Here is a 16,671-nt window from a genome sequence, read left to right on the forward strand (position 1 = left end):
CACAGGGAATAGCTGTAGGCCCCCTGAAACACGACAGCACTGAGCCGCCCTACCCATGGTCTCCACTCCTTGAACACCTGCTGTGTGTGCTGGGGCCTCTGCTGGCCTTTGGAAGATAAGGCTAAATTCCCTCAAATGCCCAGATTTCACGTCCTCCTGCAACCAGAATGGTTTCACTCTTCCTACCATTGTTGATTTTACATTTAAAATACATTTTACTGGGGCGCCTGGGTGGCTCAGTTGGTTAAGCGTCTGCCTTTGGCTCAGGTCATGATCCCTGGGATCGAGCCCCACATCAGGCTCTGTGCTCAGCGGGAGTCTGCTTCTCCCTCTCTTTCTGCTGTTCTCTCTCTCTCTCAAATAAATAAAATCTTTAAAAAAACATAAAGGGGACGCCTGGGTGGCTCAGTCGTTAAGCATCTGCCTTCAGCTCAGGTCATGATCCCAGAGTCCTAAGATGGAGCCCCGCATCGGGCTCCCTGCTCTCTGTCAAATAGATAAATAAAATCTTTAAAAAAAATAAGATACATTTTATTCATAATCAGGGAACCTAGTTTTAGCCAAAACTGCAAGGGCCCCTAAACAATTTCCATCAGACTCTTTGATCAACTGAAGCTAGGGTTTTTTTTCTTTTTTGTTTTTTGTTTTAAGATTTTATTTATTTGACAGAGGGAGAGAGAGAGCGCACAAGCAGGGGGCGCAGGAGAGGGAGAAGCAGACTCCCGCTGAGCAGGGAGCCTAATGCAGGGCCCAGTCCCAGGAACCTGGGATCATGACCTGAGCCAAAGGCAGTCACTTAACCAAATGAGCCACCCAGGCGCCCCATCTGAAGCTAGTTTGTTGATGATCCCTTCTCCATCACAACATTCAAGCTTGAGCCCCACCCAAGCAAGGCACAAAGTGAAAAGCTGCAACCGAGACCCCAGCATTCAGATGTCATAACAGGCCCATATCCTGCCATGTGAATGCTCTTCTGTGTCCTTGTCTGACCCCTGGGCAACAGTGATTCACCTTGTCATTTCATTGTGAGTTACCAATCTCGGGTAACTCAGCTTTCCAAATAACCAGTGATCCTAACAAAAACTCACATAAGGGTGTCATGATGTAGCAAACACCTCTGTGTGCACCCATGGGGAGAGGGCCCTGGCTTCAGGTGTAGCCCGTGTCCCAGGCAGGGATGCCTTCTTAAAGAGAGCGAATGACTCAACTCACAGTCCTTACACAACTCACAAGTTTATTTGGCCTAAATAAATGTAATCTGAGAACATCCATCTCAATACCCCTAAATACTATTTCTTCTCCAAAAAAGGAGCTTAAGATACAGGCACATGGTTTGCATTGAGTGTTCTCAGGTTAGGCTCAGGAAGGGGTTTGTCCTGGCCTGTGCTAGCCTGGGCCTACCTATGACACTAACCCCAGTTCCCTTCTCTGTTTGGGGCCTTTACTTGCCCGGAGTCTCCCAGTCCAGGGCGCCTATAGCCTATTCCTGCTCCTGGAGTACCTGTCTTCACTGCCTCTTCCCTCTGCAGCTCTAAGAAAGCACCATTCACAACCACGTGGCCCTGGGCCAGCCCTCACAGATAGCTTTGTTCTAGCACACCAGGTGCTACCATAGGCCCATTCCCAACTGGCCCGGAAAGGGTTTCTCCTATTCCTGGAAGTAGCTCACCCAGGGCAAGGAGAGAAACTGAGGCATAGCTGGCAAATGGGTGGAAAGTGCTCTCCCTTGTGCCCTGCCAGGAGGCTGAGAGCCCTGCCGAAGGCAGAAAGAGACACTGGCTATCCTCCCCCAATTATCTCCAGGGGCCCTGGCCCACTAGGGAGGAGGTAGAAGGGGAGACCATCATTTGTCTTCTCTTTGAGGCTCAAAGGTTTGGGTCCTCATTCTCCTGGTCTGAGGCTGCCTCATCATCATTTGGAGACTTCTGGATTGGAGACAGAGAAATCCAGTCATGGACTCATGCTGTCCCCCAGGGCCACAGCCCAGAGTCCAGCATCTCCTTCCTCTTGCCTCTGCTCCCATCAGAGCCAGAGAAGGCTCTGCCACCCCTACCCCATGGCCCCTTGGCCTTCCCTCTGTCCTAGCTCCCGGCTTCCCATGCCATATGACCCACCAACAGGGGACTCCCTCTTACCAGGCTGAGGCCCCTGCCCCTCCGCAGGGCAGCATAGAAGCTCAGCACACGGGGATCACAGCGAACCACCATGGGATCAAAGTCCAGCACGCGCAGGCCCTGCAGGCTGCGGGCCCGGGAAAGGGCCACGTAGGCCTGGCCACTGGCAAACACACGGCCCAAAGAGATCTCCACGCAGTCCAGGGACATGCCCTGGGGGAATGGAGGGACAGAGCTAGCACCAGCTCAGCCTGAAATCCCTTGTGCTCAAGAACCTGATCCCACCTGCGCTGGTCCAGAGACTGCCCCTGGATCTCTTCAGCCAGTCCGGAGAGTCTCAAGGCAGAGAGAAAGATTGATAACAACTGTGTGTGTGAGTAGGAGCAGGTCCAGGAGACACAGATTGAGGATTAGAGTAGAGGGATGGGGGTGAAAGGAAAGAGCTCAGGCCTGGGTCAGAGAGGCATGGAAATGAATCCTGACTCTCTATCTCCCTCTCTGTGTGACCTTAGACAACTTACTTAACCACTCTGAGCTTTGGTTTTCCCTTCTGTAAAACGGGACCGATGATCACATCTATACCTCATACAGTTGTCAGGATTAAATTTAACATCTGGAGGTGGTTCAGTCAATGGCAGGAAAGGAGATGACAGAGGGGAGAGCATATATCTGGGAAAGGTAGAGGAAGGAGGATGGGAAATGTGCAAAAGAAAGGCTAATTCTACCACTGGTCTTAAACTTTCCATCCAGGGCAAGCTCAACCTCCATAAAGCTTTAAGAACCCCCTTCAACATGTCCCAGGCCTATCCTGTCCCCCATCTGCCCTGCCCCTCCCCATCTCCCACACTGGCTGCTCACCTGGCTCTTGTGGATGGATATTGCCCAGGCCAGCTGGAGGGGCAGCTGCTGCCGGCTGAGGAGCTGGCCCCCGGTGGCCTGCACCGTCCAGCGGTCAGCACGGATGACCTCAGTGACTCCGCACAGGAACCGCACCTGGGGCAGCCCTGAGGGAAGCGTGGAGAAGTCCCACCTTTTGGCCCTGCTTCAGGGCTCAGAGGTAAAGAGCAGGCTTCACCCCTCCAACCTAGCCTTCTCACACATACCCCAGGGCTGCAGACTCACTCAGTAGGCCCATTGCTTACCTCTCCCCTCAGTCTCAAACCCAATGACCACACCCCGGGCGCCATTCACCAGGCCCCGCGACACTGCTAAGTTCTTTACCAACATCACCTGCAAGGGAAATCGAACTTGAGTCACAGAGAGCAGCCATGGCCACACCTGGCCTCAGCTTCAGCAGTCCCTAGGACAGTTCCAAGAAGCTAGGGGAACACCTGGAGAGGTACAAAGTCCTAATCCTTAACTCCCTCACTGCCTGACTGTGACCCCTGTGGCAAGCTGCTTTATTTTCTCCAGTCTCAGTTGCCCCTGGTGTCAAAGGGGAATGACATTTGCTGTTTGCCTCAGGAGTGGGTAAGGAGCAGTAAGGTAACGGGCATCACAGGGCTCTGAAAATGATCGTGTCTATTATGGGATAGGTGCATGGGCAAAAACTGTGAGGGATAGCCCCAGGTCCTGTACCCCTCTTCCAACACTTAAGTGCCCTTCAGAACCTAAGGAAAATCTCCCATTTGGCCTACCCCAACATCACGGGAAGAAGCAGAGCTCTCTCACACTACACAGACGCAGAAACTGAGCTTCAGCAAGGGAAAGGGGCTTATCCAAAGCACTGTTGCTGGTGACCCAGGCCTAGCAAGAAGAAGCAGTGGGAAGCTGAAGACAGGAAGGTGGGTGGGAGCAGGAGGGAGGAAGGTCACTGGGGTCACAGCTGGGCCCTCTGGCTATGGAGCTGCCTGGGCTGAGGGGCAAGGACCCGGGGAGCCCAGACCCCCCAGGTCTTGGCTCTGCTTCCCATTCACCTGGGCGCCCAGCTTTAGTTGAAGAATCTGGCTAACAGGACACTGGGCATCCAGGGTCCGAGCTTGCTCAGGGTCGCTGTCCATGGCCTTAAAGCTGTGTACCTCACCTAGGAAAAAAGAGTTGGGCAAACAGATTACAAGTCACTCACTTGTGGTTGAGTTTCTAAAACCACGTGTTAGACCAGGGTGTAGAAGGAGGTAGTGGGGACAGCTGGGGCTTTGGAATCAGGGGCCTGGGTTCAAATCTTACTTCCAGCATTTCCTGGCTCAGTGACCTTGACCTATTCAAGGTCATGCCTCTCAAAGTCACAGTTACATCTGCAGATATAAGGGTCTTTATGGCCAGAGAGGTTGGGGGTCTAAATAGCCAAATAGTCCAAGGGCCCAGGCTGTTAGGTGTGGGTGGAGACCAACACCGGCCTGACGGCCCCTCCCAGCTGGTTTTCACCAGCCCTGGTTCCCTGCTTACCTGGTAGTTCCTGCAGTCGCCTCTCATTGGTGAGAGCCACATCGTCCTGGTGAGTGCAGAGCCTTGTGGCCACAATCCCATCTCGCCCCACCTTGTGGGAGGCTGTGGCCTGGAGCTGGCGGGTCACTTCATCTGAGCACCTGTAGGGGCTAGGCTGTCAGGGCAGAGCCCACCTGAACACCAGGGAAGGTGGGGCACTGGCTGATAATGGCCCAAGCTGTAGGGCATGGGTCAGACTTGGGGATTAGAAAGGGGCACCAAGGCAGAATGTATTGGCCCCCAGGCTGGCCAACTTGCCTTTCCCCACTTGGAGCCCAGACATGGGGAATGATCATGGGGAGGCACCCTTCCCTGTGAATGTCCCCGGGTAGGAGCTAGCTACCCTCCCACCCCAGTGCTCCTGAGGAAGTTGGATATGATGAGTGAGCACAGGCCAGAGGTTCAGAGGACCTCGATAAGGCACTGAGGTTGATACCCTGCCATACTGGTAGCCTATCATAAGACTGGCCTCCAGGCTTGAGTCTTCTAGCTTGCTTGCTGCCTTGGGAGCAAAAATCTCATCTGTGTTTCTTTTCTTTTTTAAGTGTGTTTGTTTTTATTTAAATTCAATTAGTCAATGTATAGCACATCATTAGTTTTTGATATAATGTTCAATGATATTTATTTATTTATTTATTGAAGTAATCTCTATGCCCAATGTGGGGCTCAAACTCCCAATCCTAAGATCAAGACCCTCTTGCTCCTCCGACTGAGCCAGCCAGGTGCCCCTAGCCTGTGTTTCTATCTCAAGCCTTCATCCACATGGAGAAGCCTGGGTACGACAGCAAATCATGTGAGAGTGGGGGAAAAACTTAAGACCTACATCTCTCTCTGCTTTGCCACTCAATCTTCCTCTTGTTCCCCACATATGCTGGTGTATGCTGTGTGCCTTCCTACCTGACTCATATATCTGTGACAGGGGCCCCTAAGCATAGAAAGCCCCTCACTACCACCACCTCCTGTCCCAATCTGGTTTTCAAGGCCCAACTCTGGCCCATGTCTTTGGCCTTCCTGGCTTCTTGCCTGCTCGCACATTAGAATAGTCACGGCATTTCAACCTTTTGTCCTAGTTGGGGTGGGATGGTGCCTGAAAACTCTCTCCCTCACCAAATGACGCTGCAGCCTCTAAGAGTGGAAGGAACTTGGGTTTTAGAGTCAGGCCAGGTTGAAATCCCAGCCCAGTCACTTACTGACTGGAATTTGGGGCAAGTCACTTCACCTCTCTGAATGCCCCATTTCTGCATCTCTGAAATAGGAGTATTAACATCTCTGATTTCTTCTTGTGTACCTATGTGCCCATACTTTCCTGACACCTACTCTGTGCCAGGGCGTGTGCTGGGTGATGGGGACCCAACCTTGGAGGAGACAGGGTCCCAATGCTCAGAGAGTGACCACCTTCTATGGGGCCATGAAGCACTTTTCCCCCTTCTCTGTTCACCAGGGCGCACCTTCCCAGCCTGACAGCTTGCAGCAGAGAGATGAAGTTCTGGTCTGCCTGCCTCCACACCTCGGTCAGCTCCAGAGTCACTGGGACACACCTTCTCCAGCTCTTGGCCTGGTGGGGGCAGGGTAGGAGTTTCAGGGAGAAGAGCAGGCATCTGTTGAGGGGCAGGGCTGGAGGGTGAGTGATACCTGAAAGCAGAACTTCGGGGGCTGGGAGCCCTTGGTTACAGGTGGCAGCTGTAGGAAGTCCCCACAGATGATGAGCTGGATCCCTCCAAAAGGCTTGTCCTGTTGCCGGACAGCTCTGTATAGCAGCATGGGGGACTTTAGAAGCTGAGGTGGCCAGGTTGCAGATGGAAAGCCACCAAAACCCAGCCCTTGCTGCACATACTGACCTGGCCACCGCTTCCAGCTTGTCAAACAGGTCGGCCTCCACCATGGAGATCTCATCGATGACTAGCCGCTGGCAGTTCAGCCAGCCTTGCCGCACAGCTGGCCGCTGGGCCAGGGCCACACACTGGGCTAGGGGAGCCTGGCCTGAGCCGATGCCTGTGAGTGACACCATGCAGCCTGAGACCCTAGCCATGTCTCAGCCTGGAGCCCCCTCTCCCATCTCACAGGACTGGCTAGCTTCCCGCTCAAGCCCCCAGAGGTCCCCACTTACCTGCAAAGGCATGGAGCGTGGTACCCCCGATGTGGCAGGCTGCCACCCCAGTGCTGGCAGTAGCCACAGTACCTGTGGGAGGCAGTGAGCCCAGGATACGCTTCAGCAGATAAGACTTCCCTGTCCCTGGGCAGAGGGTAAAGTCAGGGTCTCCTGCTCCTCCATCCTACCCCATCACCGTTCCCCCACCCTGCCCCCTCCCCCCCACTACCTGCACTCCCAGTGAAGAAGATGCTCTGGCCTTTCAGGACAACCCTTAGCACAGCAGCCTGTTCCTTAGAAAGCTGTGGTTTTGTTGGGGGCAAGCTCAGCCTCTTCACAGGCAAGGGCCATCTTGGGGCTTCCTGTCGGGGGACAGGATTATCTTAGGGCTTCCTACCCCCACTTAGGCATTGCCCCTCCCTTCTTAGCCTGGGTGCCATTCTAGGCCTGGTAGCCCTTTGTGTCTCTGCTGGTTTCACTCCTTGAAGCCTGTGGGCAGTTTTGGTTCCCCAGGAGATCTTACCAATAACTACTCCAGGCCAGGTCTCTCCTTGAGGAAGGGCTCAAGGCTGGGTCTCCACTGATCCCTGGTGCCCTGGTAACTGCACTGTGTGGCTCTGGATCCTCCCTTGGCTCCGTCTCCTGGTTTCCCTAAATCTCCTGGTTCTCTCATAGGTCCTTCCTTCTCACTTCTCTTCCCATCACAAACCTGCCTGTCTCACAGCAATACCCTGCCTGGCTCCATCTCCATCTTCTCCCCAGCTTAGTCTCAAACCCCTGTGGTCTGTGATCCAGCCGCCCCAGTTCACAAACACTGTCAGACCTTCCAGACTCTGTCCCCTTCAACGGATCAGACCTGTTGGCTGCGCCTGACACTGCTGGCCACTTCTCTCCAAGAGCTCCTCTCCTTCTCCAGGCCCAAAAGCCTCCAACTTTTTCTTCTGAAGTCACCTTCCTAGGCCTCCTTCTCTTTCTCTTTTACCATGAGGTGGGCCCGCTCTTCCTATTCTAGCTTACTTAGGGATTGTACTCAGAAACACAGGCACAATTCCCACATCTCTGTCATGCTCAGATGTTGGATGGGCATCTCCTCTGAGATAAGCAGCAACCTCCTCCCATGTCCTGCCACACCCCACCCCCCAACTTGGGCCTCCTGGGTCTCTTGCATCTCAGGGGCACACCCCTCCTTGAGGCGTCCCCCCTTTCCTGTGCTCACAGTGCCGGGCTCGGCTCCCGCCTGGGGTTCCATGGGCCGCTTCACGGGCGTGGCGTGCGGGACCCGGGTGGCCACCGCGCGCTGCATCTCCTCGGGCTGCACGGGGCTGATGGTGACGAAGTCGCGGGGCCGCGGTCCCAGCAGCTGCTCCCGGGAGGAGGCCGGCCCGGGCCCGGGGGCCGCAGCCAGCTTGAGGCGCAGCGTGCGCAGGAAGCGTCGCAGGCGGTCGGGGGGGCAGTCGGAGAGCAGCAGCTGCACAGCGCCCGCCCCGGGGACGCCGTCGGTGGGGAGCCGCAGCGTGCTGCGTCCCGCCGCCGCGAAGCGCGTGAAGAGACGCGCGGCCCGCAGAGGGAAGCAGCGCGGCCGCCCCTCCGGCCCAGGCGCCTGCAGCCGCAGCAGCAACTCGCGGCGCTCATTCCGCCCCAGGCTCAGCTCCGCCGAGCGTAAGGCCTGGCGCTTTCGCGGCTGCCCGCCCGGGCTCAGCTCCTCCACAGCCACGCGGCACCGCAGCTCCGCGTCCTCGAATCCCGCGGGCGCTGCCTGGGTGCCCGACAGCATCGCCACCGCCTCTGCAGATCTGCAAAAAGTTCGGAGAGCCGGGGTCATAAGGACTCAGTGGACCTAATAGGAAGCCCAGTCAAGGCCAAGGCCAAGGTTCACGGAAGCTGTCACTGGTAACACAAAGAGGTCACGGAGACGGCAAGAGGGACCTGGGATCAACCGAAATTCACGTAGACATTACTCTCTTATACAATATTTTCCAGAGGTGGACGGGCCAGCGTCAAATGCACCCAGGAAAGGCGAGCTTCAGCTGTCCGACTCCTGAACAAAAAAGAAGCCTGGTTCCAAGAAGCCCAGGGCGGGCAAGGGAATCCTGAGTCCTCTCCCAAGGAAGCAAGGGCAGCTTAAGTGGAGAGATGAGCCAGGACACATTCTGTCTTCCAGATACGTTCAGTGGTTTACATGCAGCCAGCTCAATCTCACTATTCCCCGTGTACATTAGTGGAAACAGAGTGGGAGAGGTTACAACGACTGGTAGGAGTCAGGATTAGTGTGACTCCCAAGCCCTGACTCTTCCTTCCCATCTCAAAGTGGGCACCGGGTAGAGAATGTTTGGCTGGGGAAATCGCCGGGGACCCTGGAGCTCGGGAAACCATGTTTCCTCCGCCTGACCCACTCGTCTGCACCCTTCCGGCAGAGACCCTTTGAAAAAGCAGGCTCTCTGTCTCCCACCTCTGCGGTCGCGTGGACACTCACTTGCACCGGCACTCGGACGAACACGCTGAACAGAGCCGGCCAGCTAGCGAACCTCTGGCAGTAGGAACTTTCAAATACTAGAAGTAGAAAATCACCCTATTACCGGCCGGATCTTTAAATTCTCCAGCCAATCAGAGGCAGGGACGTGACAACGGGCGTCTTTTCCCAGAGCTTGGGCTGTACCAATTGCACGGCGGTGAGAGGAGGCTTACTGTGGTGGGCGAGCACACCAAATCTCGTGCACCAGCGGGAGAGGTGGGAAGGGGCGGAGCTCGGCCACGCATGGTGTGTCACCCAATGCCGCTTAAAGATTTGTTCTTAGAGCAATACCTCCAACACGCTTTTTCTCGGCTCCAGCCCTCACACTGCGGCTGAACTTGGCCTTTGGAAAGAGCTGCCTCTGATCCCACCCACCCCTGTTTACCCTCACTTGGCGGTTGCCCACTCCTGCGCCGGCTACCCCGAGGTAACCACCCCCACAACCCCCATTGTCCCCACTGCTCTTTCCACCTTTCTCTGCCTCTGTAAGGGTCAGTTTACGCATTTGTCTCTCACCAGGCTGAGGCCCTTTGGAGAGGAATTCCAAGACCTGCGCCAGGTGCTCAGGGAGTACAAAGAAGTACCTGAGCCGCTGTCTTCAGGGAATTCGTATCCCTTTTGTTGCACTGGATGCTGGATAATTTATTTTAATTATCTTTTCTTCCCCCTTATTGAGGCTTGGCATTTATTAGCTGGAAGGAATCTTTCAGGTGAGTCAGCCTCCAGAAGTATTGCCCTCATTTTTCAAAAGAGGCTCCAACAGATTTTACCAAAAGCCACATAGCTTGCAGATAGCAAAACAAAGCCTTGAACCCGAGTCTAACCTGGTGTGAACATCTGCTGTTTACTGCACCACACTGCTCCCAGGGAACTAGTCTAACTTCATGAAGGGAATCTAGGCGTGGACTGGAATCTCAGCTCCTGACAGCCCCTGCAGCGCCCCAGCCCTGCCAGTTAGAGGTTTCTTTAAGAAAATTTCCTTAATGTCTCAAACCTCTGTTTCCTCATATATAAAAATGGTGAGAGATGAAAATGTGATGATTGTATAGCTCTGTGACTATACGAAAACCACTGAATTGTTTGCTTTAAATGGGTAAATTGTATGGTATGTGTTTATATCTCAATATAACTGTTAGGAAAAAACCAGGAGAAATATTGTTCCTGCCTATTAAGAGTCTATAGAAGGAACACAGATCTTTATTTTGGCCCAGTGAGACACATATCAGACCTCCAGAACTCAAGATAATAAATTTGTGTTGTTTTAAGCCACTAAATTTGTGGTAATTTGTTAGAGCAATAGCACTAAGAAACAAGCACAGTCACACAGCCAGAAAGTGAGAGAACTGGGATTATAAACCCAGGTCTGTTTCCACAGCCTCTGTTCTCTCTTCCCATTACCCTTTTCTTATGATGGGCCTGGCGCATTCACAACCAACCTACTCCCTTCCCCTTTCCCTCTGTGAAGTACCCCAGACTACCTCTAGAGAAGGCACAGACACTTCCACATGGATTTTTCCCCAACACTTTTTTTTCTTTTGAGCTTCGAACTTAAAAAAAAGGTACAATGTGCATAAAATTTACCATCTTAACTATTTTTAAGTGTACAACTCATTGCCATGAAGTACTTGATGTACCTGATTGTTGCATAAACATCATCACTATTTCCAGAAAATTTTTATCATCCCAAACAGAAAGTTTGTACCCATTAGATAATAACCCCCTACTCCTTTCTCCTCTCAGCCCTTGGTGACCCCAACATTTTATTCTTTTTTTTAAGATTTTATTTATTTATTTGAAAGACATAGATCACAAGTAGGCAAAGAGGCAGGCAGAGAGAGAGTGGGGGAAAGCAGACTCCCTGCTGAGCAGAGAGCCCGATGCAGGGCTCAATCCCAGGACCCTGGGAACATGACCTGAGCTGAAGGCGGAGGCTTTAACCCAGAGCCACCCAGGCGCCCCCCAACATTTTATTCTGAAAATATTCCAACATATACAGAAAGGTTGAAAGAACTTTACAGTGAACACCCATATACCCACCATCAAGAGTCTATAATTAATATTTTGTTGTATTTATCACATGTCTAGTCGTCTGTCCATCTCAACATTCATGAATTCATCTGTTATGCATTTTAAAGTTGCAGACGACAGAACATTTCACATCTAAACACTTCAACATGCATAGCATTAACTAGTTTATGCTTGTTTTCTTCCTTAAGTAGGCTCCATGCCCAATGTGGGGCCTGAACTCACAACCCTGAGATCAAGAGTTGCATGCTCTACTGGTTGAGCCAGACAGGTACCCCTATGCTTATCTATCTATCTATCTATCTACCTACCTACCTATTTAAAAAATATTTTAGGGCACCTGGGTGGCTCAGTTAAGTGTCTGCCTTTGGCTCAGTCATGATCCCAGGGTCCTGGGATAGAGTCCCGCATGTAGCTCCCTGCCCAACGGGAAGCCTGCTTCTCCCTCTTCCACTCCCCCTGCTTGTGTTCCCTCTTTCGCTGTCCCTCTCTCTGTTAAATAAATAAATAAAATCTTTTAAAAATATATTTTATTTATTTATTTGAGAGAGAGAGGGCAAAAGTGGGGGGAGGGCCAGAGGGAGAGGGACAAACAGACTCCCTGGTGAGTGGGGAGCCCTATGTGGGCCTCCATCCTAGGACCCTGAGATCATGACCCAAGTCTAAGTCAGATGCTAACTGACAGCCACCAAGTCTTCCCTACTCTTTTCTTTTTTTATGCTTATCTTGTTTTTGTTTTTTTTTAAAGACTTTACTATGTGAGAGAGACAGTGAGAGCAGGAACACAAGCAGGGGGAGTGGGAGAGGCATTAGCAGGCTTCCCGAGGATCAGGGAGCCCGATGTGGGGCTCGATCCCAGGGCCCCTGGGATCATGACCTGAGCTGAATGCAGATGCTTAACAACTGAGCCACCAGGCACCCGTATGCTTATCTTTTTAATGTAAACTTTACATATGATAAAATGCACAGCTCTTAGGCTTATCATGAGAAGAGTTTTGACAAATGCAAATATCTGTGCAGCCCAACCCTTATCAGGATATAAACTCTGATGTCCAATATGGTAGCCACTAGTCACATGTGGCTAATTTTAAATTCAAATTAATTAAATGAAATTTAAAATCCAGTTTTTGAATCCCACTGGCCACACTTCAAATGCTCAACAGCCATATGTGGCTAGAAGCTACTGCATTAGACAACATAGATTTAGGACATTTCCTTCATTGCACAAAGTTCTGAGAACATTATCATCACCTAGAAAGTTCCCTCATGTTACTTCCTTCCTAGTCAATCCCCATCCTCAATCCTCCCCCCCATCCTCAATCCTTAGGCAACTCTTCTCTGATTTTTTTCTAACCACAGATTTTGTTTTAAAATTTCTTATAAATGGAATTATACATTATGTATTCTTGTGTGTACAGGTTTCTTTCACTGAGCATAATGATTTCCTTAAATCAAACTCATCCATGTTGCTTTATCAATAGCTGATTCCTTTTTGTTGCTGAGTAGTATTCCACTGTATGAATATACTAGTTTATCAATTTTCTTGTTGATAGATATCTGGGTTTTCTATAGATTTATGCTTTACTTTTTAAGAAATAAATATTTCAGTGAGAAATTACTGGGTCATCAGGGGTGGCACAGTCCATTAAGCCTCTGGCTTTCGGTTCCCACCCAGGTCGCGATCTCCGGGTAGTGGGATCGAACCCCAGGCCTGGCTCCATGTTCCGCACGATTCTGCTTAATTTTCTCTCTTCCTTTCCCTCTGACCCTCACCCTTGCATGCTCTAAAATAAACAAATCTTTAAAAAAAAATTCCCGGGTCATTAACTAGGTGTACATTTAGTTTTATATGAGATTGCTAGGGATTTTTCCAAAGTAGTGGTTTGTAGGAGCAGCAATAATGAGTCCTCGTAGGGAAAGGAATCGAACGAGTAACTGGGTACCGCTTAGCGGTTGATTAACGGTCCTCAGGCTCCGCCCTCTTCCCCGTCCCAGCGCCGCTGCCCCGTCAGTTGGGTCCTGATTGGTCCGTGGAGGAGGAAGGCGGAACCAGAGGATTTCACGTCTCCGGCCAGACTTCCTCCTTCCAGGCTTTGGGCAGTCGTTGCCATCCTCAATGTACTCCTCAGTGCTGCCGGGGCGGGGTCAATTAGAAAAGAAGCTCCCCACAGCTCCTGGATCTCTCATCTAACCCCAAGCCTTTTTTTAACGCAAGCTCTTAGGAGGAACGAGTTTTTGTCATTATAAAGTTTTCTCCTCGAGAACTCTATAAGCCTCTATAAGCCATGCACTCTCTTTTACCGGTGGTCTCAATTTTAATCGCCTCATTACTAAAAACCAATAGTGACATTAATAGCAAAGGACTGGGCGGTTTACAAAATGCGTTTTCTTCCGTAATCTCATTTGATATTTAAAAGAGCCTTTACAGAGGCTCCTGAGTAGCTCAGTCGGTTAAGCTTAAGCGGTTAGGCGGCTACCTTTTGCTCAGGTCATGATCCTGGAGTCTCAGTATGGAGCAGGAGGATCAGGCTTCCTGCTTAGTGGGGAATCTGTTTTTCCCTCTCCCTCTGCTCCTTCCCCTGCTCACGCTTTCTCCCTCTCTCTTGTGCTCACTTTCTCTCTAATAAATAAATAGAATCTTTAAGAAAAAAATAAAAGAGCCTTTACAACCCTAAGCTTATAGGGACACTTTTGTAGAGATGCTGAAAGGGTCTTCCAGCTTCCAGAGCACTACCTCATCTGGCATTACTTCATCACCAGGTAGCTGACACTCATTAAACCTCTGGTACAGGTGACCCTCCCTCCTTGAAATCCTTTCTTCTTTTTCCACAACACACTTCCTTTGTTTCTTTGTACTTACTGGCTGCACCATATAGGTCTCCTTTACTAGCCCCTTTTCCCTACCAAGACCTCTCAATGTGGAAGGACTTTTTTTTTCCTTCTATCTTTTCCAATCCCATGGCTTGATTATCAGCTGCATGCTGATTCCCAATATTGTATCCCTAGCCTGCCTGTCTCCCCTGAACTCCAACTCTGTCTCCATTTGTCCTCCTGGTATCACTACACAGATGCCTGGCAGGCATGTCAAACTCACTTTCTCCAGAACAGGTTTTAATCTCCTTCTCCAACACTGCATAAACCTGTGTTTCTCCTGTCTTTATCTCAGTAAATGCACCACCTTTTTTAGCTCAAGTTAAAAACCCACATCATATTCTTTTTTTTTTTTTTTTAAGATATATTTGACACAGAGAGAGAATAAGCAGAGGGAAAGGGAGAAGCAGACTTCCCATTGAGCAGGGAGCCTACACTCAGTCTTTCCAGCCCTTCCTCTGGGAAGCAGCTCTTACCCCACACACTGCGTACTTTTTCATCAGAGCCCTTCTAAGGAGTTGTCTGCCTTCCTACTGGCTCTGTAGCCCTCCAAGGCAGGGCCTGGATCCTGTGTGGCCTGGTCATACAGTGCTGCCAAAACATTCAGTCGAGAGCAAGGGGTCTGGAGTCAGGTGAGGTTCGAATCCTTGCAACTACCACTCACCAGTCAAGGGACCTGAAGCAGGTCTAAGCTTCATTGCAATGAAGATAACAATTGTATCCATCTCGTAGGTCATTATCCACTTTTGTGAAGATTAAAGGAGATACATGTGAGGAGTTTAGTACAGTGAGCAGATGACAGAGGCTCCCTAAATTCTTTTGAGTGAATAAATGCCAGGATGAAGTATTGGAAAGCACCCCACTTCAAAGGCCCTAAATGAGTTTTGTTGATAATATAGTGTACATGCAAAAGAGACTCAATCACTTCCACAGCCAGAAACTTTCAATGACTTCCCCTTGCCCTGAAGTTATAATACAGTCTTCTCAACACAGCCCTCAAGGCCCTTTCTGCGCTTAGCTCTGTCTGCTTCTCCAGCTTGGCTACCCTACACACACACACACACACACACACACACACACACACACCGCTGCTTCATTTCTCTTTGTCATGACTCTACTCTCCCCTCTGCCTAGAATGCTCATCTTGCTCCTTTGTCCCCGTTTTGGTGCTCTTCCTAATATACACTTACCCTTATATACATTTAACATACTCTTCTCATCTGTTTACATGTCTTTCTTGATAGAGGACTGGGCCATTATCTTACAGCCATTAGTGTAAGGACTGACAAACAATTAAGGCGAATAAAATATTTGTGTTGAACGAATGCATGTGGTGTGGAGGCAACAACTAGAGGGCCAGCATGGGCTGGGATGGGGAAACTGATGCCAAAGTCGTTGTCAGTGGCTCACTCCCAAAAGTTACTGAGCTCGCTGGATGTGAAAACTGACCTTACCCCACCCCAACCATGAGCTGCTTCTGTGCAACTAACGTGAATTCCCCAGGGTCTCTGGTCTCCCACAGGTGTTTTCTGAGTCTCCAGGTACAGGATCTTCTGAGTCCTCAGGCATGAGGTGCCCAGCTTGGAAAGGGAGTAAACCAATATAAACCGTATTGAGGGAATAAAACCATGGACTGGCTGCAAGAGGTTGCTACATACACTGACTTTCTCAGATCCTTTAAGATGAAGGAACCCAGGCCCAGTCATAAAGACAAAGTAGGCCCCCATCTTCCTCCCCCTTGGGCCCCAGGCTACCCTTTTCCATGCAGGGCTATAAGTGGCTTAGGGGCATGAGGGCCAGCAGAAGGCAGTGAAAGGGGAACTTGGTCAACTGGTGCAGCTGCTGCTATAGCAGCCAGAGCCAAAGGAGGTCACTGTTGACCCCACATACACTTAATTCTTCCTGCTGAAGCAAGCTTAGGCAGGGTTGGCTAGGAGAGCTGGGAGGGAAGGGGAGGGACGGTGCTGGAGGCTGGGATGTAGCCAGTGACTTTCTCTCTCTGGACCTCTGTTTCTCCAAATGTCATATGAGGGCGCACGGTGTAAACATTCCACTCCCAGCAAGGCTTGTCGAGGCTGGAAGATCACCCCTGGATGGAGGTGGGAGTTGCAGGATGATCCTCAGATATAGGAACCAGGGAGAACAGCTCTGTGCAACGTCCAACGAGGGCAGAAGAACACTGCATTTGGGGACCCCTGAGAATCAGCGGTAGCGCCCCCTCCCCTCCCCCCCAAGGAACCCCTGAAGTCCAGATTCCCAGCCCCAAGTCTTCCCGTTACCCGATTACCCGGACCGGACGCGAGGTCCAAGCCCGGCCCTGCGAGGAGGTTCCTGGGAGAAGAGGACCAAGTCGTCGCCACTGCCCCATCGTCGAGGAGGAAAGAGGAGGAGCCTCTTGGTGCCCCCCATCTCTGGGCCGCCCAGGGCCTCATGGGCCAGTCCCACAACCCCAGCCCTCTCGGGTCTGGAAACCTCAAAGGCGCAAGCCGCCCGCGCCTCCGGCGCTCGCTGGTCCTGCCCCACCCCAGTCCCGCCCTCGGGCCCCGCCCGCGTCCCTCCCGTCAGCCTCTGGCCGGAAGCCCCCTCCCCCTCCCTCCTCCCTGTCCCCCGCATTCTCTGTCCCCTCCCAGTCCCTC

At 51.5% G+C, this 16,671-nt stretch overlaps 1 protein-coding gene across 7 annotated transcripts in view; it reads right to left on the bottom strand.

Annotated features, from left to right (window-relative positions):
• Positions 1 to 1,214: 1,214 nt before the first annotated feature.
• The window catches only part of PIF1 (PIF1 5'-to-3' DNA helicase), an 89,901-nt gene continuing 74,444 nt past the window's right edge, over positions 1,215 to 16,671 (bottom strand). For 4 of the 7 annotated variants that reach the window (XM_080807843.1, XM_080807842.1, XM_080807844.1 and 1 more), the window contains 10 exons: positions 7,844 to 8,420; positions 6,857 to 6,989; positions 6,646 to 6,771; positions 5,987 to 6,530; positions 4,500 to 4,639; positions 4,031 to 4,137; positions 3,257 to 3,344; positions 2,973 to 3,118; positions 2,136 to 2,327; positions 1,215 to 1,925 (listed from right to left, as the gene is read on the bottom strand). In XM_080807843.1, coding sequence (XP_080663969.1) covers positions 1,866 to 1,925; positions 2,136 to 2,327; positions 2,973 to 3,118; positions 3,257 to 3,344; positions 4,031 to 4,137; positions 4,500 to 4,639; positions 5,987 to 6,530; positions 6,646 to 6,771; positions 6,857 to 6,989; positions 7,844 to 8,420 — 2,113 coding nt within the window. In that variant the 3' untranslated portion in view covers positions 1,215 to 1,865. Of the gene's footprint in view, positions 1,926 to 2,135; positions 2,328 to 2,972; positions 3,119 to 3,256; positions 3,345 to 4,030; positions 4,138 to 4,499; positions 4,640 to 5,986; positions 6,531 to 6,645; positions 6,772 to 6,856; positions 6,990 to 7,843; positions 8,421 to 9,100; positions 9,188 to 16,671 lie in introns of those variants that run through there. The other 3 variants (XM_080807848.1, XM_080807847.1, XM_080807846.1) reach the window with 3 other exon arrangements.

This window comes from Martes martes (genome assembly GCF_963455335.1).
Source record: "Martes martes genome assembly, chromosome: 7".
In the NCBI taxonomy this organism is placed as follows: Eukaryota; Metazoa; Chordata; class Mammalia; order Carnivora; family Mustelidae; genus Martes; species Martes martes.